A 23,131-nucleotide genomic window follows, 5' to 3' on the forward strand; every position below is an offset into this window, starting at 1 on the left:
ATTCCTGTTTTGTTTCATTTTAAAGTTTCTCTCAGAAGGCTGAAATTTATGCACACATTTCAAAAACAATTTTTTTCTCCTGTTTTCTGTGCTTGTTTATTTCAGCTTCAAAAATTTGCTTAGTTGATACATGAGGACTTCCCTTGTTACAAGATTTTAGCATCACTGTTTATAAATGAAACAAAGTAGTTCCCTGCTGGAGGTGCTTACAGTCTATTTCATGAAGTGATAAATGCCATGGAGGAAACATTCAACTGGTGAGGCTGGCATCAGAAAGATCTTCCTTGGAGATCCTGTCTAAGGTGGTATCTGAGTACAGGCATGCCAGGTGTGAAGCAGCCAATAGTGCAGAGATCTGGAGACAGCCCCTGTACGGGTAATGAACATAGTATTCGGCTAAGGTTTTTAAATGAGAGTGAACATGTTTGAGAAAGAACAAGATAGCTACTGGCACTAAGGGGATAGAGTATGCAAAAAGAGGAATGTAAACAAATGAAGTCCAAGCAGTGTCACAGCCAAATCATAACAGGCTTTATTGAGACTTACACAGAAGATTGAACAGATTAACTTTAAAAGCCACTGCTTATTATTTGAAATAAACTAAGGCAATAGGAAGTAGTAATTGGGGGCTGGAGGGAGACCTCATTGCTTAAGGTGCTTGCCTGCAAAGACTAATGACCCAGGTTCCATTCCCCAGTACCCATGAAAAGCCTGATGCACAAAGTGGCACATGCTTTTGGAGTTTGTTTGCAGTGGCTGGGGGCCTGGCTCAGTCAGCTCTTGCTGGCTCTCTTCCTCTGCTTGCAAATAAAACATCTTGAAACAAAAGACTAATAATTGGAAAGCTTTCAGGCATAAGTGATAGATCAAACAAAGAAAGTAGCCCATGACATGCTAAGGTTTGAGATAAAAACTATTAATTAGCATGGTGGCACACGCCTTTACTCCCAACACTCAGGAGGCAGAGGTAGGAGGATCTCCATGAGTTCAAGGCCACCCAGAGACTACATAGTGAATTCCAGGTCAGCGTGGACTAGTGTGAGACCCTACCTCGAAAAACAAAAAACTATTAACTACATGGTGCAAAACTAATCTGCCACATGCCTAACCAGAAATCAGGAGTATGAGGCAGGAAAATTGCTGCAAGTTAGAGGTTAGCCTGGGCTACAGAGTGAGTTTCAAATTCGCTGGGGCTACAGAGGAAATCCCTTTCCCTAAGTAAAACAAAGTCTTACAAGCAGGGAGACAATTTAGTATTTGTCAGTGGATCTTAACTGTATTAATTTTCACCAAGGACTACTGCTACTAATAGTTTTCAATTTCCTTCACTCCTTATTTATTACAATTATCCTGTGAGGAAGTCTTACCTCTGCTTCCTCATTTATTCAGTCACATATATTAGCAACTTGAGTTCGTTAGTCTTTTGTTTCTAATCCTTCGTTGCCTTCTAGCTTTGACTATTGTGGGTTCTTCTGAGATGGCTCCTGTGCATTGACATTCTCTCCTGGTGTTAAATAAAAATCTAGGGTCCACGAAACAGTTGTCTCCCATCTTCTAGGACTTCAACTCAAACCTGACAATCTGTAATTACTTGTGACTTAGAAATCACCCAAACCTTGTAGCTCAATTGCCTGCAAAATGAAGACATAAAAGTACAATACCACAAGAGTATTGCTGTAAGGCTTAAACAACCGTGCCTAGCACAAAATAAGTGCCATTTTACTGATAAAGTTATATATAAAATAAAATCTTTGAAAAACTAGTCTCATATTAAAAAACACTTCTCGACAGTAGTGATACAGGAATTTGGTGTGTCTTTGAGTGTTAGAGCTTTTCTCACTTCTTAGTTGAGCTGTTAAGTTAGGGTGCGGGGAACTCAGCCACACAGATCATCCACTGAGTCAGAGGCTACTAGGTTCTTAAGAATTAAGGTTCTTAAGAATTTTGATAAGTCAAATTCACAGATAATAATAGTTAATCTTACAAAGATTTTATAGAGATAGAGCTTACCAGAAGGAAAGAGGCCAGAGCTCCTGCCCAAGTGAGGTTCCCCAAAGCCAGAAAGCTCACTAGAGGCCAGGTGTGCAAGTTTTTAGGAACGGAAGTAATCCTTTCACTATTCTCAGAAAAGGTGGTTTCTTCAAAGAAAGAAAGAAAGAAAGCCAGGCGCCAGGCAGTATGTTTAGGCACTTCTTCACAACTAAGGTAAGGGATTGGAGGAAAAGGAGTCTCCCTTTTACTTTTCTTTCTGGAGTCCTGCCACCTTTAAACTGCCTCAGTATTGTGGTAATTATGCATTATTCATTTATATCTACTTCTAAGGTGTACTTTCATATAAGATTTACCTTTTTTGTTGTTTCTTACCGAATTCACACTGCAGGGGACAGATGTGTTTGCCAGCGCTGTCCTACCTTGCATTGTAAAATGCTTGTTCACTGCATTCTCAAGGCTTAGCTCGGGAAGAAAAAAAAAAATCTCTCAACAAATACTAGTAAGTTGACAAACCAAGATCAGCAGATTTAAAACTGAGCAAGCCTCAAGGAGGAGTCCTCACTATTATGCAGGGGCTGCATAACTCAATACAAAAGGTAGTATTTTAAAAATATTTATCATTGTTACTTATTTACTGACTTGTTTTGAGGGGGAAAACGTGAGCCAGCCACAGACTTTACTTGTGATGAGGGCTAATAGGGGCTGTCTGGGCAGAAGCAATTCGTTCTCCGGGAACGCAGTGCTATCCACGCGGGGTGCCTAGTTTCCACTTTTCCAGATTTAACACAGGACGCGGCATCAAGCCACCGCCTGCAGATTCCATGACAGTTCTTCTGAAGTCACAAGACAGCCTGCCCTATCCTTCCCGCACTGTAGCAGCCACATTCTAAAGGTAGGACCTTGGTTAAACTTTAGCGCAGGGGGGAACCGGGTGCAGTCAGACCTGAATTCCTCGTCACGACAAGCACTTCTGTGACTCTGGAAGAGACTTGCCGCCCACACATCTGCGAAGAGCACGAGACGTCCTCCCGGAGGTCCCCTCGGCCGCAGCCACGGTACCCTGCGCGGCCCAAGGAACTGTCGCTGTCTGATGGCGTCACTTCCGGGCGCCGGCTCCGGCTCGACTGCGTCCCGAGAGGGCCATGGGCGCTCCGCCTGAGGCGGGAGCAGCTGCTGGTCACGGTCGTGGGTGAGGAAGGTGAGTGAAGCACTCACCCCTCGCGCCGCAGCGGCTCTGGCCGAGCCCGGTTTCCTCCCGAGTTCCTGGCCGGAAGGAGACCTGCTGCCCGCGCTCGGCGTGGCCCGGGCTGTTACTGACAGTCTGGCCCGGGGGAGTCCGGCTCGCCCTCCTCCCAGCGTGCGCGAGCGTGGTTGACCCCGCCCCGCCCCCTTCACTCCGTCCCGGTGGTTGGGGAAGGACGTGCTTTGCAGTCTGGAAATGCTAGGATGTTTTAGTGATGAGCTATTGTTTTTAGGTAGGAAAGGGATTGGAAAGAAATGGAATGAGGAGCCTATGATAAAAAGTGGAGATTCAGAGCCGGGCGTGCTGGCGCACGACTTTAATCCCAGCCCTCGGGAGGTAGAGGTAGGAGGATCACCATGAGTTCAAAGCCACCCTGAGACTATATAGTGAATTCCAGGTCAGCCTGGGCGAGACTGAGACCCTACCTCGAAAAACAAAACAAAAAAAGTGGAGATATTAATTCTAAAGATTGAGGCTAAAGTAGGTGCTTGGATGCAGGAGGTTTTCCATGATGTTTCTTATGAGCTTTATGCGAGGACTGTTGCTTCTAAACCAGAAAGTTCTTGGTTGGTTGGTGTATCTGTGTGTTTTAGTAAACTCATTGAACCAATTATTATATTTTATTTTGGTAAAGAATGTTTCTAAGAACTGGGAAGCATTTATTTTTATCTGTTCCCTTGATTTACAAAACAAAACCTAACTTTGTCTTGTGACTATCAACACTTTTCAGAGGACTCTTTTACTATAAGTACTAGCTTATTGTAAAGAATAATGAATAGTTTGGTAAGAGCAGTAACAATAATAGGTTGACTGTCCTAAAAGTGTTCCAAATTTCAGACTTTAAAGAGGGAGGATTTGGGGATATGTTACGCATGAAATTCTTGAGACTCAAATATAAACATGAAATTCTTGTGTGTTTCATATACACCTCATAAACACAGCCGAGGTAACTTATTATATTAACTTAATTATTTTTAAGGTGCCCGTTCCAACCAAAAAGTTATGTGTGTAATGTGTCAGATTTTCACTTTAGATATACTCAGCCTATAATATCAAAAACATTTGTATGTGACTTCTTTCTCCCCTTAAAGACCTTGACACCTACTCAGACAATTTTTTATTCAAAAGTTGCTAGGGCCTTTATAAAATTGTAACTTTTGCAAACTGTCTTAACCATTCTGGAAGACTATATACTAAAAGAATAAATGAATAAAACAGGCATTTGTTATTTTAGGTAAATGGATTCCTCTTAAATGTCCATTCCAAATAATAAGTGTGTTTTTGTAATTCCTTTCCAGGAGTTATCTATAGAGCAGTAATCATGCTAATATTACAAAAGACAGCAGGAACTTTTCCCAAGCCATCAAGAAGGAAACTTTATGGAGTTTTAAGGAGTCTTAATTTTCACCCTGGAAGACAATATCTTCATAAACTAGTGCTGGGAATTGAAACTAGTTGTGATGATACAGCAGCAGCTGTGGTGGATGAAAATGGAAGAGTACTGGGAGAAGCAATTCATTCCCAGACTGAAGTTCACTTGAAGTAAGTAAGCATTATTTCAGTCATTCCCAACTTTTTCTGAAAAAAAGAAATGAAACCATTCTTTTTGTATTTCTCATGTATAAAAGTTAAATTTGGGCTGGAGAAATGGCTTAGTGGTTAAGGCATTTGCCTGCAAAGCCAAAGGACCATGGTTTGATTCCCCAGGACCCACATAAACCAGATTGCCAAGGTGGCGCATGCATCTGGAGTTTGTTTGCAGTGGCTAGAGGCCCTGACGTGCCCATTTTCTCTCCCTCTCTCTCTCCCTCCTCCTCTATCTCTCTCAAATAAATAAATAAATATTTTATAGAAAGCTAAATTTTAGAAGCTAAGTTTTTAGACTTTGTAAAAACCACTACTACCTACTATAGAAAATGTCAGATACTTCCTCCTGGCTTCTTTTTTTTGGCGGGGGTGGGAGAGGTGTTCAAGGCAGGGTTTCACTCTAGCTCAGGCTGACCTGGAATTCACTATGTAGTCTTAGGGTGGCTTCAGACTCACAGCAGTCCTCCTACCTCTGCCTCCCGAGTGCTGGGATTAAAGGTGTGCGCCACCATGCCCTGCTTCCTCCTGGCTTCTTGAAGGCTTTCCACTGTAAGGTCCCAACCTTTGCTAATTCTGTTGCCAAAAAGTAACTACGCACATTTCCAGCTCTAATAGTTACCAATCATTTTCTCAGTAATACTTTTTTTTCACGTACATGTTTCATGATCTCATTAAGTCCTAGGAGATCATGAGCCCAATGTGTGTCTTATGTTAATCAATGATGAAAAATCCTATCCATGGCCAGGCATGATGGCACACTCCTTTAATCCTAGCACTCAGGAGGCAGAGGTAGAAGAACCACTGTGAGTTGGAGGCCAACTTGGGACTACAGAGTGAGTTCCAAGTCAGCCTGGGCTAGAGTGAGACCCTACCTCAAAAAAAAAAAAAAAAAAATCTTTTCATGTGTATGCATATAACTTGCTCTCAGTACTTAAATACTTAGTATGCTGTTGTATTAAAATTTAGAATTGTGTATGGCTTATAAACTCACCTGTTTGCAAAGGATCACAAGACAGGTCACTTAAATATGTGTGTTAATATAAAGAGCAGATTATATGGAGGACATCATTACTAAAGCTTTCATCATTTATCATTCAGGAACTTAGGACCTGTGTCATTAGATCATCAGAATTTTCAAAAGAAGCATACATCCATATTTTAATGTGATCTCATTTTTTTTCTCAAAACCTATCAAAATATGCTTCTAAGCCATCAACTTCCAACAGCTAAAGAATGAAAAGAGCTGGTGTTTTGATGTCACAGACACTTAGTATTGACTTGTTCCATCAAGCAAGTTCTTTATCTTCTCTCATATATATTTTTTACACATCAGTATACAAAGCACCTTCCTTATGGTGTTGGAGATAATTTTTGTGAAGAGATAGAGTAAGTGTCACAAAGAAGCATGCAATATGAAAGGGACTGTAGTGGTTGTTAATAAGACCAGTGAAGTACTAGGAAGTCCTTACCTTCAAGCTTACTCTATTCAGAGATATGATGCATAAACCTACAATGAGATCCCCACACATATGTATAGGGAGGGCCACCCCACATGGTCTTGTAATATCAAAAGTTTGAAGATCATTTTTGAGACCAGAGGTGGATTCCCAGACCTTGTAAAATTTACTACTTCTCAGATTATAAATCTGTCATATACTACCTTATTTGTTGAAAATTTCCCTCCTCATGTGTTTAGTTATTTATTTTTTTCTTGCACTGTTAGTGTTGCATCAGGTTCACATTGCTGGTAGAAATCACCCAACCAAGAGCAGCTTGTGGGAAAAAGATTTAATTTGGCTTACAGGCTCAAGGGGAAGCTCCACAATGGCTGGGGAAAATAATGGCATGAGCAGAAGGTGTATATCATCTCCCGGCCAACATAAGGTGAACCATAGCAACAGGAGAGTGTGCCAAACACTGGGATGGGGAAACTGGCTATAACACCCATAAGCCAGCCTCCAACAATACACTGCCTCCAGGAAGCATTAATTCCCAAATCTCCATCAGCTGGGAACCTAGCATTCAGAACACCTAAGTTTATGGGGGATACCTGAATCAAACCACAATAGTTAGGGATTGAACACAGGGTTTTGCATACATTAGGCAAGTGTTCAACCACTGAATTGCATTTCCAGCCCTCCCTACTTAAATCATTTTTTTAAAAAAAAAATTTATTTTTACTTATTTATTTGAGAGAGAGAGAATGGGGACACCAGGGACTTCAACCATTGCAAATGAACTCCATACACATGCACCACCTTGTGCATCACATGGGTCCTGGGGAATCAAACCTGGGGGGTTTGGCTTTTCAGGCAAGCACCATAACCACTAAGCCATAACTCCAGTCCCCTTCTTAATTCTTTACTGAACATTTGTAGTGATAATCTACTATCCTACATAGGCCAAATAACTCAACTATCATATCTGAATACTAGATTCCCAAACTTTATTTTAGGATTGCAAGCCACCTACTGTCCTGGTATAACCTCAAGTGCAGTGTTTAAAAATAAACTCATCTTCCTCACAAAACTGTCTTTATGTTTCTCACAGTTAGTGCTTTTTTTCTCCCAGCCGTCCCTGTTGAATATCTGAGTTGTCTTTGGTACCTTTGTCCCTCTGTTGTTAAAGGTTTTAAGGCTCCTTCTTTCCATTCCTACAGTCACCCACAACACAAAGCCCTATAGACAAGTTCTTTTGCAATAATCTCTTTAAATTGGTGCCTGTCTACAAGGAGATTAATTTTTCTAAAATTTAATTTTATCCTGTCATGGCTGTTGGAATGAATGCTTTTACAAGATTGTTTTAGTCATTTTATTCAACAAACAGTCCATGGGAATTTTGTGTACAAGTATGAAGAGTCAAAAACAAGATCTCCTTAATTACATTATATTGAATTATTACCACAATGTATTGCATTATAGAACATAATTTGAACATACATACTAATATTTTGAGCTCTATGAAGATTAATTTGAAACTAGCATCTTGTTTTGTTCTTACAATCCTAAGTTTACTGCTAATAGGACAATTTTCTTTCAGAACAGGTGGGATTGTTCCTCCAGTGGCTCAGCAGCTTCACAGAGAGAATATTCAACGCATAGTACAGGAAACGCTTTCTGCCAGTAGAATCTCTCCAAGTGAACTGTCAGCAGTTGCAACGACCATCAAACCAGGACTTGCTCTAAGCCTGGGAGTGGGCTTGTCATTTAGCTTACAGCTGGTAGAGCAGTTTAAAAAGCCGTTTATTCCCATCCATCATATGGAGGCTCATGCACTTACTATTAGGTTGACCAATAAAGTAGAATTTCCTTTTCTAGTTCTTCTAATTTCTGGAGGTCACTGTCTGTTGTCACTAGTCCGAGGAGTTTCAGATTTTCTAGTTCTCGGGAAGTCTTTGGACATAGCACCAGGTGACATGCTTGACAAGGTAATTATTTAAGAGTTCTCCATTTTTCTTGTTACGATGTCTTTCAGTTAAGGAGCAATATATGTGCTATGACCATTCATCTAGGTATGTTTTTACTTGTATGTATTTGTGCTTTTGGTATGTTTCAAAATATGTAATTTATTATTCATTTAAAACTATTTCTGCTTACTTTAAATAGGTGGCCAGAAGACTTTCTTTGGCCAAATATCCGGAATGTTCCATGATGAGTGGTGGCAAGGCTATAGAACATTTGGCCAAACAAGGAAATAGATTGTGTTTTGATATCAAGCCACCCATGCAACGTGCTAAAAACTGTGATTTTTCTTTTTCTGGACTTCAGCATGTTGTAGATAAAATAATAAAGCAAAAAGAAAAAGAAGAAGGTATATTTCTATTAGTATAGTTGAACTGATAAATACTCTGGGATGGTGCCTAAAAGCCCTGCTTCTGTCTGCAGGCATTGAGCAGGGACAGGTCCTGTCTTCAGCTGCAGACCTTGCTGCTGCCGTACAGCATATAACAGCAATTCACCTTGCAAAGAGAACACACCGGGCTATTCTCTTCTGCAAGCAGAGAGACTTGTTACCTCAGACTAATGCAGTGCTAGTAAGTTTTATCCTCTTACCTTCTAGCAAGAGTATAATTGACTTTGTATTTAGGATGACTAGGTCTTTATTTCACTTGCTGGTCAGTGTAAAATTATACAGAAGAGACAATGCCATTTTGAGTACAGACAGGACAGCTTCCTATGATTTCTATACAGTGAAAAATCTCTGAATTTGGAAGATGGGATGCTGCATAGAAACCAAATGCAATAATTGCTATTACCATTAGAAAAGTAGGCTTCTATCCAGGCCTCCATATGTCTTTAAATATGCTTAAAAAGTCTTGGAAAGCTTCCTTTTGAATATGTCTTAAACCTTCTGAATGTTATAAAGGAGAAAATGTTTAAGTGATGATAATTTCAAAAATGGGATGCTAAATGGATGGTTTCTTAGGAGTTAAGTAGTGCAATGCAAAAAGCACTTTGAGGCCACCCAAAGATCCAGAGTTTCACAGTGAGACTGTGCCTCAAACAAACAAAAAGTAAAAAGGCAAGGGCTGCTATACTGTGATTGCAGTTATACTATAGAAACATTTAGAAAACTGGGGGGAAGAAAATGTATAAAAATTCTAGGGCTGGAAGCTGGGCGTGGTGGTGCACGCCTTTAATCCCACCACTAGGGAGGCAGAGGTAGGAGTATTGCTGTGAGTTTGTGGCCACCCTGAGACTCCATAGTGAATTCTAGGTCAGACTGGGATACAGCTAGACCCTACCTTTGGAAAAAAAAAAAAAAATTCTAGGGCTGGAGAAATGGCACAGCAGTTAAGGTGCTTGCCTGCAAAGTCTAACAATCTGAAGTCAGTTCCCTAGTACCCTTGTAAAGCCAGATGCACAAAGTGGTACATGTAACTGGAATTCATTGAGCACTGGAGGCCCTGGTGTGCCCATTCTGCCTCTTCTCTTGATCTCTTTCTACTTGCAAATAAATATTATAAAAAGAATTTACAAGTAAATCAACAGCAGCTCTTAAAAAAAATTCTAGCAGTGAACATGTGACAACTTTTCATCTCCAAGTTTTTTATTATGTAAATATATCACCAATTACTTAAGCCAAAATGTGATAGTCTCTTACTGTATAAAGCTGGTTATGTTCCAAGGCTAAGTTAAGAGCTTGCTTCATAAAATAACATGTTATAGTTTTTAATATTGATTCTCTCATATCCTTCAGGTTGTATCTGGAGGTGTTGCAAGTAACATGTATATCCGAGGAGCTCTGGAAATTGTAGCAAATGCCACACAATGTACTTTCCTATGTCCTCCTCCCAGGCTCTGTACTGATAATGGTGTTATGATTGCATGGTAAGCCACAGATTATATATGTGCTTGACTTGTAGCCATGTAAATAGTCATAAACATCTTATACTAAATATTCCTTTAAGTCTTGAGGATACTAATTTTAATGATTTTTATTTAGGAATGGGATTGAAAGATTACGTGCTGGATTGGGAATTTTACATGACATAGAAGGCATCCGCTATGAACCAAAGTATGTGGTAACATTTGTCATCTGTATTGTTACATCATTAAGTGAAAGCCTAGCAGTTTACAGAAAGCCCCAAAGCAAAGTAGCACTTTTTAATTTTTCCTTTCGTTTTCTGTTCTAAGTTAATACTGGATAATAAAGGTTTCATAATCTGACATGATGATTTTTTAAACATTTCTTTTAGAGAGAAGAGAGATACAGAAATAGGCTGGTAGAGAGAGAGAGAATGGGTGTGCCAGGGCCTCCAGCAACTGCAAACAAATTCCAGACACATGTGCATCTGGCTTACGTGGGTCCTGGGGAGTCAAATCTGGGTCCTTTGGCTTTGCAGGCAAGGTCCCTAACCACTAAGCCATCTCTCCAGCCCCATGATGATGTTTTGGACATTGTTTCATCTGGTACTGAAACTTGTTGGCACGAGACAGTTTGCATCAGGAACCAAACTGCTAATTGAGCTGGTGGTGTTTGAATGACTTCATGCTGATAGCCCAACCTCACATAGATGTCATCAGCTGATCCATTTGTGCCCTCGGTGGCAGTGTTGTGGTTGGAGATGATGGCTTTTTATCCGGGGGGGGGGGGGCGGGGGCTGGTCAGGACACAGTTTACTTGGAGCCATAGCACAAAGAAGCAAAAATGTGAGGTTACAATTATTTGCTGAGAAAGAATAGAAAAATTGGGTGAGAGTTAAGACCTCTCCAACCAGTAGTGGCAAGGGCAACCTGAAAAGGGGCAAGCCAGCTTTTGAACCCTCAGAGGAACCATAGAAACCTGGGGAACTGGGAAAATATAAATAAATGTTTTACTTTATGTACTAAACTGTTTTTAACCATGGTATCTGTTAAAAAATTATACAGTCAGGTATCTTTTATTACCTTACATTGATTTTAGGGGTGTTTGAGGGGGGACATTGGGATTTTTTCTTTGTTTGTGGTGCCCTAAGAATGCAGAACTTTGCACCTGTTTAAGCAAGCACTAACTATACCACTGACTTGCATCCCCAGCTTGTTTTAAGTTTTAAAAATATTAACTTACAATACTTTTAAGAAGCTCAACTCTTTACAGTAAATCTCAAAATTTAGGTTTGTTATGAATGAGTTTCTCCTTATCCTGGTATGATGAATGGTATAGCCATCATTACCCTGCTTTGTATGTAGGAACCATCACTCCATATGATATATATTACTTTCGCTATTTTTAAGAGCTCTAAGCAAATTATGTATGGGACTAATATGGAGCAAGTACTTGTAATAACATGACTTGTCTAATTTTGATGCAGATGTCCTCTTGGAGTAGACATATCCAACGACGTGAAAGAAGCTGCCATAAAAGTACCACGATTGAAAATGAACATTTGATTTTTGCTTTTTAAAAGTATCTAAAGCTCCTATATCATCATTAAAATTAAAATATTAATTTTTTAAGCTTTTATTTGCACGTGTGTGTGTGTATGGGTGCAACTGTGTCTCCTGCTACTGCAAATGGGACGTTTGCACCACTTTTTGCATACAGCTTTATGGATGGCTAGGGAATTGAACCTGAACAGGCAGACTTTGCAAACAAGTACCTTTAACCACTGAGCCATCTCCTCTGCCCTAAGTCTTTAATTTTTATGTATCAAATTGTATACATTAGTTATCAAGACTTTTTTTCATCGCTTTTCTCAGGTCTAGTGTTCTAAAAGACAATAATTATATGTTTCTGGCTAGGGAAAGTAGCTATTATTTTTTTTTAAATAGTTGAATGGGTGAGATGATTCCTTTGGTAAAATGTGTGCCATACAAGTATGAGGACCCAAGTTTGGATCTCCAGCAAACATGTAAAAGTTGGACATGGTGGCACATGCCTATAATCCCAGCACTGGAGAGGTAGAATGTTGCAATGTGAACTTTTCTGTCATGGCATGATCCCTGTCTTGGAATAGAGGCTGCAAACAAAGGAGCAGAACAATACAGGTATAACCAGGTCTCTGTCAGTGGTGATGGAGCTATTGCTATTCCTAGTAGAAAGAGAAAATAGGAAGAGTCACAGGACCCTCAGCTGGGATTCCTTCCTTCTTCTCCCACCATTCCTCCCAGCTGCACAGGGTTGTAGAAGACACTAGGGGTTAGAGGAAAGGAGGACTCCCTGATGCACCTTGTTGTATGGGACTTTGTGATGCACCTGCTTTGGGGTCACACATGCCCCTATAGGTAACAACTTACCCATACTATATAAGTAATCCCAATAAACTTATTGATTTGCCAAGTTAAACTTTGGTGGAATCTTAATTTGGTCTGCTGGGGTGAATAGACTACTGTTTGAGTCTCCCTAGGAAAAGTTTATGCAACACTAAGACAGAAGAATCCCTGAGACTTGCTGGCAAGGTTTAGTAGCTAAATAGTTGAGCTCCAGGTTCAGTGAGAGACCCTGTCTCAAATACACAACCACACAATGGAGGGCAGTTGAAGAAGACACCTAACATTGATGTTTTGTTTCTATACATAAGTACACACAGGTGCATGTGCATCTGCACACACATGTGCACAACATACATACTAATACACATATACTCCACACACACGTACACACAAAACAAAACCAAAGCAAAAAGTCTGGGAAAAGGATGTACTGATATGGACAAATTTGAAAACAACCCTTGGATTTGAGAAATATAGTGATTCTGGTGACTCCTGACCCTGTATCACACAACCTAGATCTTCCTTTCTCAAATCTGAAACTAGTATATGTTGGCTTCTATTGAAACATAGACCTGACTTTTTTCATGATAAGTCAAGCTAGGTGTGGTGGCACACGCCTTTAACCCAGCACTTCCAGAGGCAGAGATGATTGCTGTGGGGTCAAGGCCAGCCTGGGACTACATAGTGAATTACAGGTCAGCTTGGGCTATAAAGTGAGACCCTACCACGGGGGAGGGAGGGGAGGGGAGCACCAGGTCATAGCTGCATCTACTCAGGAGGGTTCCAAGTCAAGACAAAACCAACAGAGCTGTTCGTGGTGGTGCATGCCTTTAATCCCAGCAGTCTGAAGCAGAGGTAGGATCGCTGTGAGTTTGAGGCCACCCTGAGACTACATAGTGAATTCCAGCTCAGCCTGGACCAAAGTGAGACCCTACCTCGAAAAACCAAAAAAAAAAAAAAAAAAAAAAAAAAAAAACAGACTTATTACTCACAAAACATAAGTTGCTACATGTTGTGTATGGAATAAGACTGTAATGTCTGTTTAAAGCCATCTAATTGAAGATTTAAATTTTTTTACGCAAATTGCTTTCAAGTATGTATTGTACTGTGGTTGACCACATACATTCATATCCATTACTTAGAAATTGTATTTACTCAGGAGAAAGTTAATGTGATGGCAACAGTTTATTTGTTTTAAACAATTTCTTTGAAACATTGTACTGCAAATATCCTAAGCCTTTTTTTTTCTGCCTTTTTCTCTTTTTTGTTTATAAGTGTAATGCTACTTACTATTTAGTGTCATTTATTTTACCAGTGAAGATTTACTTTTATATTGGGCCAAGTTGTTGACTTTTGATTTAGTAACTTGCTTTATTGAGAAATTACAAATTAAAACTCCAGAATGAGGGCTCAGGAGATGGTTTAGCAGTTAAGGGACATTCCTGTGAAGCCTAAGGACCCAGGTTCAATTCTCCAGATCCCATGTAAGCCACATGCACATGGTGGCACATGCATTTGGAGTTCGTTTAGTCAGGCATGGTGGTACATGCCTTTAATCCCAGCACTTGGGAGGCAGAGGTAGGAGTATCACTGAGAGTTCAAGGCCATCCTGAGACTACATAGTGAATTCCAGGTCAGCTTCAGCTAGAGTGAGACCCTACTTCAGAAAACCAAAAAACAAAAACCAAGATGAGAGTTCCAGGTAAGATGGGTGCATAGGGGTCACACCAATCCAGCCTAGGGAGGGATTTGAGCAAAACCACAGCAAAATATACTCTTTGTCTAAAAAGTGAAGGTATGTAGGTTTTTATCGGCCACAATGGAGAAACAGGAGAGACTAAGATCTATCAGAAAGGAGGGAAATTGGCCATAATCCCACCAAGGAGCTTGCAAACCCAGACCCGATCTGCACAGACTAGCATGGATCCGTGTGCCTGCCTGGCACCCAGCTGCAGGAGCAGCCCCATCAGCCTCCTTGCAAAGTCAAGAAATCTGAAGGGGAGACAGCAGAGGATCTGCTGAAGAGGACACAGGAGGTACAGTGGAGCAGTTCCAGTACAACTCCAGGCTTCCTGCACTCTCCCATCCCCCAACTGACAGGACCGTGAACCCCCACCAAAGAACACATTCAGCTCCCAGTGGCAGGACATCAAGCCAGCTGATCAGAACACCACAGATCATCACAACACAGAAGGATGGAGGTAGGCACTCAGCATTGGTGAGACTTGAAGCCACCCCAAAAGGTAACATGGCCAACTGACAAAACAGCAGGTATATAGGCCTCCAGTGGAAGTGCTAATCTCTCTTCCTATGTCAGGGCAGGTTATGGGTTGCATATTCTTGGTTGGTTCTGCCATCCTCAGTTAAGCTGTAGTTGAGGGTTGACTATTGTTGCCTTTGATGCTTTCAGATTCATAAGGCCTTTGTCTTTTTCTTCTGTCATTATTGGGGGTAGGGTCTGATTCAGACGTAGGCTGACCTGGAACCCATTTTAGAACAGAAATGTCAACCTCCCAGGTGACAGGATTAAGGGTGTAGAGCAACACAAACCCTTAGGGATTTTGGCTTTATAAGGTTATCTGTTTGTTTTAATCCCCACACTTGTATACTCTGTGCTGGTTTTTATTGAATGTGTATATTGCTCAGTTAAATTTTAGAATTTGCCAGTAAATTGCTCCACCCAGCCCACTAGAATACTTGGGTAGCAGGCAAACTTGACACCTAGGATTATTTCTGTGGTTGAATTGGAGTACAAGAGCTACTCTTGGCACCTTAAACTCCTACTCTGAAGGTGCATAAAGGTGGATTTCCAAATCTAAAAGCACCACAGATTATTAGAAAACTCAAGCACCAAATCAACTCAGGATGCAAAAATAACATAAGACAAGACATACAAAGAATCAAAACAATACAATCCCTCATCAGAATTCATCAGAAATGGCCCCTAATGAGACTGTATTGGATAAAATGCCTGACAAAGATTAAAAAAAAAAAAAAGGCTAAGAAAACAAACTCCTGAAAGAGAACACAGGAAACCAGCTTAATGAAACAAGGAGGTCATTATAAGACACGAGGAAGGAAATAGAAATACTGAAGAAAAACCAGGCTGAAATTCTAGCTCTGAATAACACAGTCAAATGAAAACTGTGAAAAGTCTCACCAGTAGAATGGATGAAGAGAAAACAATATCTAAACTAGAAGGCCAGGTGGCAGATCTAATATAGCCCAACAAAGAGAAAGACATGCTAGTAGGAAGGTATGGATGGGAATTTCAAGATATCCTGGACACTATGAAAAGATTGAGCATAAGAATTCAGGGTATAATAGAAGGAGAAGAATTTCAATCCAGAGGCTGAGTAGGCATTTTCAACAAAATCATAGAAGAAAATTTCCCCAAATTGGGAAATAAATGGCAATGCAGATACAAGAAGCTTTTAGAATGCCAAACAGACAAAACCTGGGCAGAACCTCTCCTTGCCATGTTATAGTTAAACTACTAAGCGTGTAAACCAGAAAAAAATATATTGAAAGAAGTTACAGAGAAAAAGCAAGTCACCTATAAAGGCATTATAGGGGGCATGAACCCATCAGGATCATAGCAGATTACTCAACACAAACTTTAAAAGCCAAAAGGTCTTAGAATAATGTATCCCAAGTTCTGAAAGATAACAACTGTCAACCAAGATTACTTTAACCTGAAAAGCTATCTATCCAAATTGAAGGACATTCCACAACAAAAATGGGCTAAAGGAATTTATGACACCTAAGCCAACTCTACAGAAAATACTTGAAGGAATCCTTCACGCTGAAGAGAGACCAAAGCACACACCTGAAGAAATAGGAAAAAAAAAAAAAAACCACACTCAAATAACAGTTAAAACAAGAGAGTAAAGTGAAACAGGAAGCACTACAAAACAAGAAGAATGGCCAGAATAAACACATACCTTTCAATAATAACTCTTAATAACAACGGCCTCAATGCCCCAAGCCAAAAGAGACACGCTTGCAGACTGTATTAAAAGGCAGGATCCTGCTGTTTGTTGCCTCCAGGAATCTCATCTCTCAATAAATGATAGACACTGTCTTAAGGTGAAAGGATGGAAAATGGTATTTAAAGCAAATGGGCCTAGGAAACAAGCAGAGGTTGCTGTCCTAATACTTGACAGGATAAACTTTAAACCAACATTAGTGAGGAAATACAAAGAAGGTCACTTTATACTGATTAAAGGAACACTCCAACAGGAGGATATTACAATCCTAAACGTATATACACCTACCATGGGGGCTCCCAGTTTCATCAAACAAACACTACTAGATTTAAGGTCATAGATAACACCAAGCACAATTGTAGGGTGACTTCAATACCCCATTCTCATCAATTCATAGGTTATCTCAACACACACAAGAAACAATAAAAAACAGGGAGACATCAGGATTAAATGAGGTCATGGAACAAATGGAGCTAACAGATATATACAGAACATTCTATCCAAATGCTACAGAATATACATTTTTCTCAGCAGCACATGGAACATTCTCAAAAAAAGACCATATATTAGGACACAAAGCAAATCTTAACAAATACAGGAAGATTGAAATAATCCCTTGTACTTTATCTGACCACAATGGGATTAAACCACTCATAAGAAAAGAATATACAGAAATTCATGGAGACTAAACAGTACTATTGAATGATGAATGGGTCATTGAAGAAATCAAAAAGTAAATCAATAAATTCATAGAATCAAATGATGAGAATATAACATACCAAAACCTTTGGGACACCATGAAGCCAGTCCTAAGAGGTAAATTTATAGCTCTAAGGGCCTATATTAAGAAATTAGAGAGTTCACAAGTAAACAATTTACTGCTTTACCTTAGGGCCTTGGGAAAGAAAAAGAACAAGACAAACCAAAAATCAGTAGATGGGAAGAAATAATAAAGATTGGGGCAGAAATTAATGAAATAGAAACAAACAAACAAAAACAAAACCCAAAGAATCAAAGGGTTTGTTCTTCTGAAAGGATAAGCAAGGTTGATAAGTTCTTAGCAAATCTGACCAGAAGAGACAAAAGTTAATAAAATTAGAGATTAAAAAAAAGACACCATTATAACAGACACCAAAGAAATTCAGAAAATCATAAAAGCATACTTTAAGAATATGTATGCCTCTAAGTTTGAAAATCTGAAAGAAATGGATGATTTCCTTGATTCATATGACCTACCCAAATTAAATCCAGATGAGATAAATCATTTAAATAGTACTATGACTAGTATGGAGATCCAAGCAGTTATAAAAAGTCTCCCAACTAAAAAACATCCAGGCCCAGGTGGATTTACTGATGGATTTTTACCAGATCTTCATGGAAGAACTAACACCACTGTTCCCCAAACTTTTCCTTGAAATAGAAAAGGAAGGAATTCTACCAAACTCCTATGAAGCCAGTACCATCCTCATACCAAAACCAGACAAAGACAGAAAAAAAAAAAAAAAGAAAATTACAGACCAATCTACCTCATGAACATAGATTCAAAAATTCTCAACAAGATATTGGCATACAGAATACAAGAATATATCAGAAAGATTATTCACCCAACCAGGTAGGCTTTATACCAGAGATGCAGGAATGATTCAACATGTGCAAATCAATAAATGTAATACACTATATAAATGGACTGAAGAACAAAAAAATCACATGATCATCTCAATAGATGCAGTAAAGGCATTTGACAAAATCCAACATCCCATCATAGTAAAAGTCCTATAGACACAGGAAATGGAACATATCTCAACATAATAAAAACTATTTGTGACAACCCTACAGCCAACGTACTAGTAAATGGGGGCAAACTTGAAGCTTCTCCACTAAGTTCAGGAAAAAGACAAGGGTGACCATTGTCACCACTTTTATTTAATATAGTTCTGGAAGTCCTAGTCATAGCAATAAGACAAGAGACACTCATCAAAGGGATACAAGGAAAGGAAGAGATAAAATTATTATTATTTGCAGATGGTATGATTCTATACATAAAGGACCCTTGAAGACTGCCAGCAAACTGTTAGAGCTAATAACCACTTAGCATCGTAGCAGGATACAAGATAAACACACAGAAATCAGTAGCTTTCCTATATGCTAACAACAAACATATGGAGGATAACATCAGGGAATCTCTCCCATTCACATTTGCTTCAAAAAATAAAGTACCTTGGAATAAACCTAACAATGGAAGTGAAGGATCTTTACAATGAAAACTTTAAATCGCTCAAGTGAGAAATTGCAGAAGACACTAGGAAATGGAAAAACATCCCATGTTGTTGGGTTGGAAGAATCAATATTGTGAAAATGTCAATCTTACCAAAAGCAATCTACACATTTAATGCAATCCCCATTAAAATTCCAGTGGCATTGTCCCAGAAATATGAAAAAAAAAACAAAAACCAGTCCTAAAGTTCATTTGGAAGCACAAAAAAACCTGGAATAGCCAAAACAATTTTGAGCAACAAAAATAAGGCTGGTGGTATCACCATACCTGATTTTAAGCTATATTACAAAGCCATATTAACAAAATCAGCATGGTACTGACACAAAGAACACATAGATCAATGGAACAGTACAGAGGACCAAGATGTTAATCCACGCAGCTACAGCAAAGTGGACCAAGAAAAGGAGTAGAGCATGGGGAAGGTCTTTAAGGATACAGTGAAGACCCATTTGCATCAAATTTGTGTGCTGTTTCTGTGCAGACATTATGTCTAAGCCAAAGGACTATCCTTCCCAACTACAAGCTATCAACTTTTAAAAACAGTGGAAAATGGTTAACTTATGGCCATATCTTTACTATATTTGTGTACATGATGGGAAATGATGTCAGATTTTATTTCCGAGTGAAATATTTTAAATGTATACAATTCAGGTTTTAGAAGCTTCACATATTTGTGTTATTCATTATGTAGTTTCATGCTGGCTTCAAAATCATACTTTTCTCTACCGAGTGCTGGGATTAAAGGGGTGCACCACTATGCCTGGCTTGTAGAATTATTATTAAATATATTAAGGTATTATAGTAAGTGTTAACATGCCAGTTGTTTTGGATCAGGCCTCCTTGATGGTTTCCCCTAATCAGTCCATAGAAGTTGATAAATCTTACTAGGTCTATGTGCAAGCATTCCTTTGTAGAAATTTTAATTCTTGTTTGAAACAAAAATTTTGTTCAATTTCCAGGCAAAGATTGAAAAGAAAATCTGTTTAATATTCAGACCAGGAATGTCCATTCAACAATAAAAAAGATTACTTGGTTGGATGTATTTTCTCATACTGAACAATAAGATGCTCTGGAAAGTTTTCTTACTAAAATGCCTTTGTGAATCATCCTTCAGTCATTGGCTCTGGATTGGCAGTCTGTTTATGTTTCCCAAGTTTGCTCAGACACACTATTCTTGGTCTTGATACATTTATGATGTCTGCTGAAGCTACAGATGAAAATGAGAAAATATTGTGGGAAACCATGGTCTTTTTTGTTGTTTTGAAGAGGCCCACAAAGTTTGTCACTGGCGGGATTAATGTCAAAGAATCCTTGGGCTGAATCTTGGGTTTTGCTTTTCTTCGGTGCTCTTTCCCTAAAAAATAGAGGACCAGACTTAAGTTTTTGTAAGTCTAAGGTTCCTAGATATATTCTCATTGCTTCCTGTGTTCTTTTTTCTTTTTCTTTTTCTTTTTATTTATGTGTTTATTTGCTAGAGATACAGAGTGGGAAACAGAGGAACATGGGCACACCAAGGCCTCTGGCCACTGCATACAAACTCTAGACACATGCACCCACCACTTTGTGCATCTGGCTTTACCTGTGTACTTGGAATTGAACCCAGGCCAACAGGTTTTTCAAGCAAGTGCCTTTTAACCACTGAGCCATCTCCTCAGCCCCTATTTTCTTTGCATAACTAAAACATGCTAAGAATAGATCAATAGCTGCCATATTTTCAGATGCTACAGAATAAAACCTTGTGGGGCCAGTATGTGGGTGCCAACATTTTATCATGCCAAACTGGCATTGATAAAACAAATACCAGCCAGGCGTAGTGGCACACGCCTTTAATCTCAGCACTCGGGGGGCAGAGGTAGGAGGATTGCCATGAGTTTGAGGTCACCTAGAGACTCCATAAGTGAATTCCAGGTCAATCTGGGCTAGAGTGAGACCCTACCTTGAAAAAAAAAAACACCTGCTTTAAAACTCATGTCATTGTCTTTATCAAAGTGACAAGTGACAGACTTGACACTGAGTGAAATTAGTTTTATCAGAAGCTTCCTACCTTGTTCTTGCTTTTTATTGTTACCATAACATGAAAAACTTCATCAGACCTTCACTGGTATAGATTGTTTAGAAACCAGAATTAAGGTGAAGAAAAAGAGAAACCTTCTTTTTGAAGAAGTTTTTTTTTTTTTTGAAGAAGTTACAGAAGCAGATCTTCTACCCATGATTTGATATTCAGAAAGATAGGCTTATAAATTAAAAGGCATTTTAGGTATATGGAATTTCAAAAGAGGAGTTTACAATAAACTTTGATGGGGGGGCTTGTATCCATATTTAGTATCTTCAGGCATGGGACACAGAATTACAAAGTGCCAGCACTAGAAAGTATTTCAAAAGTAAAAGAAAATTACCTTTTTTAAAGACAGGAATTACAGATGGCCCTCCATTCTTCTCCAGGCTAAAAGAAAAAAGTCAAATAATTAAATGGGTGAATACACAGTGAACTCATAAAAGCATAAAGAAAACATAGATTACTAGTGTGATGCTCAGCCCTTAGTGCTCTTTGTCATACATGTATGAGACTATGTGGGCTACTTGTAACTGTCACTGTACAGCCACTTACTCATCTCAAGCATTAAATGTATCTAATTGAATGTCTAAAATGGATCATTAATTCTACTTAAACTGATAGTAAGAAGACACCCAAGTTGAGCTTTGAAGAAACAGATTTGAGGCCTGGAGAGATGGCTTAGCAGTTAAGCACTTGCCTGTGAAGCCTGAGGACCCTGGTTCGAGGCTCGATTCCCCAGGACCCATGTGAGCCAGACGCACAAGGAGGCGCACACATCTGGAGTTCGTTTGCAGTGGCTGGAGGCGCTGGCATGCCCATTGTCTCTCTCTCTCTCTCTCTTTCTCTCCCCCCCCCCCTTTTCTCTCTGTTGTTCTCAAATAAATAAATAAAAATAAACAAAAAAATATACTTGAACACAGAACACTTTTTCCATTTCCAGCAAAGTTGTGATTTAGGCTAACTGGAAATGACTGTAAAATAGTCCTACAGTGGACCTTCTTTAAACTTTCCTCCAGTCTTTCTTAATAATATAATCACTGCAATTTCATATACAGGTACAATACCTTAAGGAAGGAAGTCCCACTTTTTGCTGTATTTGAAATTCCTTTAAAAATCTGGGGTTGATACTTGCATCTCTGCTGATATTATTTTTTATACGAAGAAACTGGTATGGCTTATTCCTACATTCATTTAACAGGATGCGGAAAGCATTTGCATTGTAAGTCATGTAGCCAAGAGCACAGGAACAAGCTGTACGAACCTAAAATTAAAGAAGAAAATGTTAACCAACTGGCTTTGTTCTTAAATCATCAAATTAATCCAGGGTTCAGTTTGACTACCTCATATGAAAGTCTGTATGCATGTGTATAGAAGTATGCATAAACAGATGGTGATTTATACACAGAAACAGCATTTTTTGCTTTGGGTGGTTTTTTTTTGTTTTTTGTTTTTTGTTTTTTTTTTTTTTTGAGGCACGGTCTCACTCTATCCCTGGCTGATCTAGAGCTCTGTAGCCCCAGGTTGGCCTCAAAGTCATGGAGATCCTCTCATCTCAGCCTCCCTAGTCTATGGACTAAAGGCATGCATTCCCAGGACTGGGAATCAAACTCAGGGACTCATGCATGCTAGGCGAGCACTCATTCTACCACTAAGCCCCACCCTCAGCCCCATATTTTTAAAATACTGTTAATTGACATCAATGTCTAGTAGTTATTTACAATCTTTTTTATATAATTTGTTTATTTATTCGCAAGCAGAGAGAAGGAGAGAGAATGAATGGGTGCTCCAAAGCCTCTTGCTACTACAAACAAACTCCAGACACATTACCACTTTGTGCATCTGGCTTTTATGAGGATACCAGGGACTCAAGCCCAGGCCTTTAGGGTTTGCAAGCAAATGCCTTTAGCCTCTGATCCATCTCTCCAACCCAGTTATTTACAATCTTGACTTTTATTTTAGAATTATACACACACACACACACACACACACACACACACACACCAGAATCAGTGTCACAATGACTTTAACATGCAACCATAGCAGGAGCCTTTGAGTCTGATGCACAAAGTGGTGCATGCATTTGGAGTTTGTTTGCAGTGGCTGGAGGATCTGGCACACCCATTCTTTCTATCTGTGTGAAACACTGGCAAGGGGAAACTGGCTATAACACTCATAAGCCAGCCCCCAACAATACACTGCCTCTAGGAGGCATTAGTTCCCAAATCTCCATCAGTTGGGAACCTAGCATTCAGAACACCTAAGTTTATTGGGCATACCTGAATCAGACCACCACAG

At 39.4% G+C, this 23,131-nt stretch overlaps 3 protein-coding genes across 5 annotated transcripts in view; 1 reads left to right on the forward strand and 2 right to left on the reverse strand.

Annotated features, from left to right (window-relative positions):
* Nucleotides 1-19: 19 nt before the first annotated feature.
* LOC123460229 lies at nucleotides 20-4,137 on the reverse strand. The gene is made up of 5 exons (XM_045148369.1): nucleotides 4,106-4,137; nucleotides 2,936-3,424; nucleotides 2,365-2,449; nucleotides 1,368-1,631; nucleotides 20-368 (listed from the first exon to the last, which is right to left on the reverse strand). The coding sequence occupies exons 1-4, from the start codon at nucleotides 4,135-4,137 to the stop codon at nucleotides 1,599-1,601; spliced, it is 639 nt and encodes a 212-aa protein (XP_045004304.1). The 3' UTR covers nucleotides 20-368; nucleotides 1,368-1,598.
* A 396-nt stretch (nucleotides 4,138-4,533) lies between these two features.
* On the forward strand, nucleotides 4,534-11,765 carry Osgepl1 (O-sialoglycoprotein endopeptidase like 1). 2 transcript variants are annotated; one of them, XM_004660261.2, is made up of 7 exons: nucleotides 4,534-4,777; nucleotides 7,862-8,249; nucleotides 8,428-8,632; nucleotides 8,707-8,855; nucleotides 10,022-10,152; nucleotides 10,268-10,339; nucleotides 11,616-11,765. In XM_004660261.2, the coding sequence occupies exons 1-7, from the start codon at nucleotides 4,557-4,559 to the stop codon at nucleotides 11,692-11,694; spliced, it is 1,245 nt and encodes a 414-aa protein (XP_004660318.1). In that variant the 5' UTR covers nucleotides 4,534-4,556; the 3' UTR covers nucleotides 11,695-11,765. The 2 variants fall into 2 exon arrangements, with proteins under 2 accessions (XP_004660318.1, XP_045003169.1); XM_045147234.1 differs by having other exon boundaries at nucleotides 4,650-4,777; nucleotides 7,867-8,249.
* A 7,981-nt stretch (nucleotides 11,766-19,746) lies between these two features.
* The window catches only part of Ankar (ankyrin and armadillo repeat containing), a 65,611-nt gene continuing 62,226 nt past the window's right edge, over nucleotides 19,747-23,131 (reverse strand). For both annotated transcript variants that reach the window (XM_004660263.2, XM_045147817.1), the window contains 3 exons: nucleotides 21,901-22,097; nucleotides 21,177-21,223; nucleotides 19,747-20,134 (listed from right to left, as the gene is read on the reverse strand). In XM_004660263.2, coding sequence (XP_004660320.1) covers nucleotides 19,884-20,134; nucleotides 21,177-21,223; nucleotides 21,901-22,097 — 495 coding nt within the window. In that variant the 3' untranslated portion in view covers nucleotides 19,747-19,883. The remainder of the gene's footprint in view (nucleotides 20,135-21,176; nucleotides 21,224-21,900; nucleotides 22,098-23,131) is intronic.

This window comes from Jaculus jaculus, chromosome 4 (assembly GCF_020740685.1).
Source record: "Jaculus jaculus isolate mJacJac1 chromosome 4, mJacJac1.mat.Y.cur, whole genome shotgun sequence".
NCBI lineage: Eukaryota > Metazoa > Chordata > Mammalia > Rodentia > Dipodidae > Jaculus > Jaculus jaculus.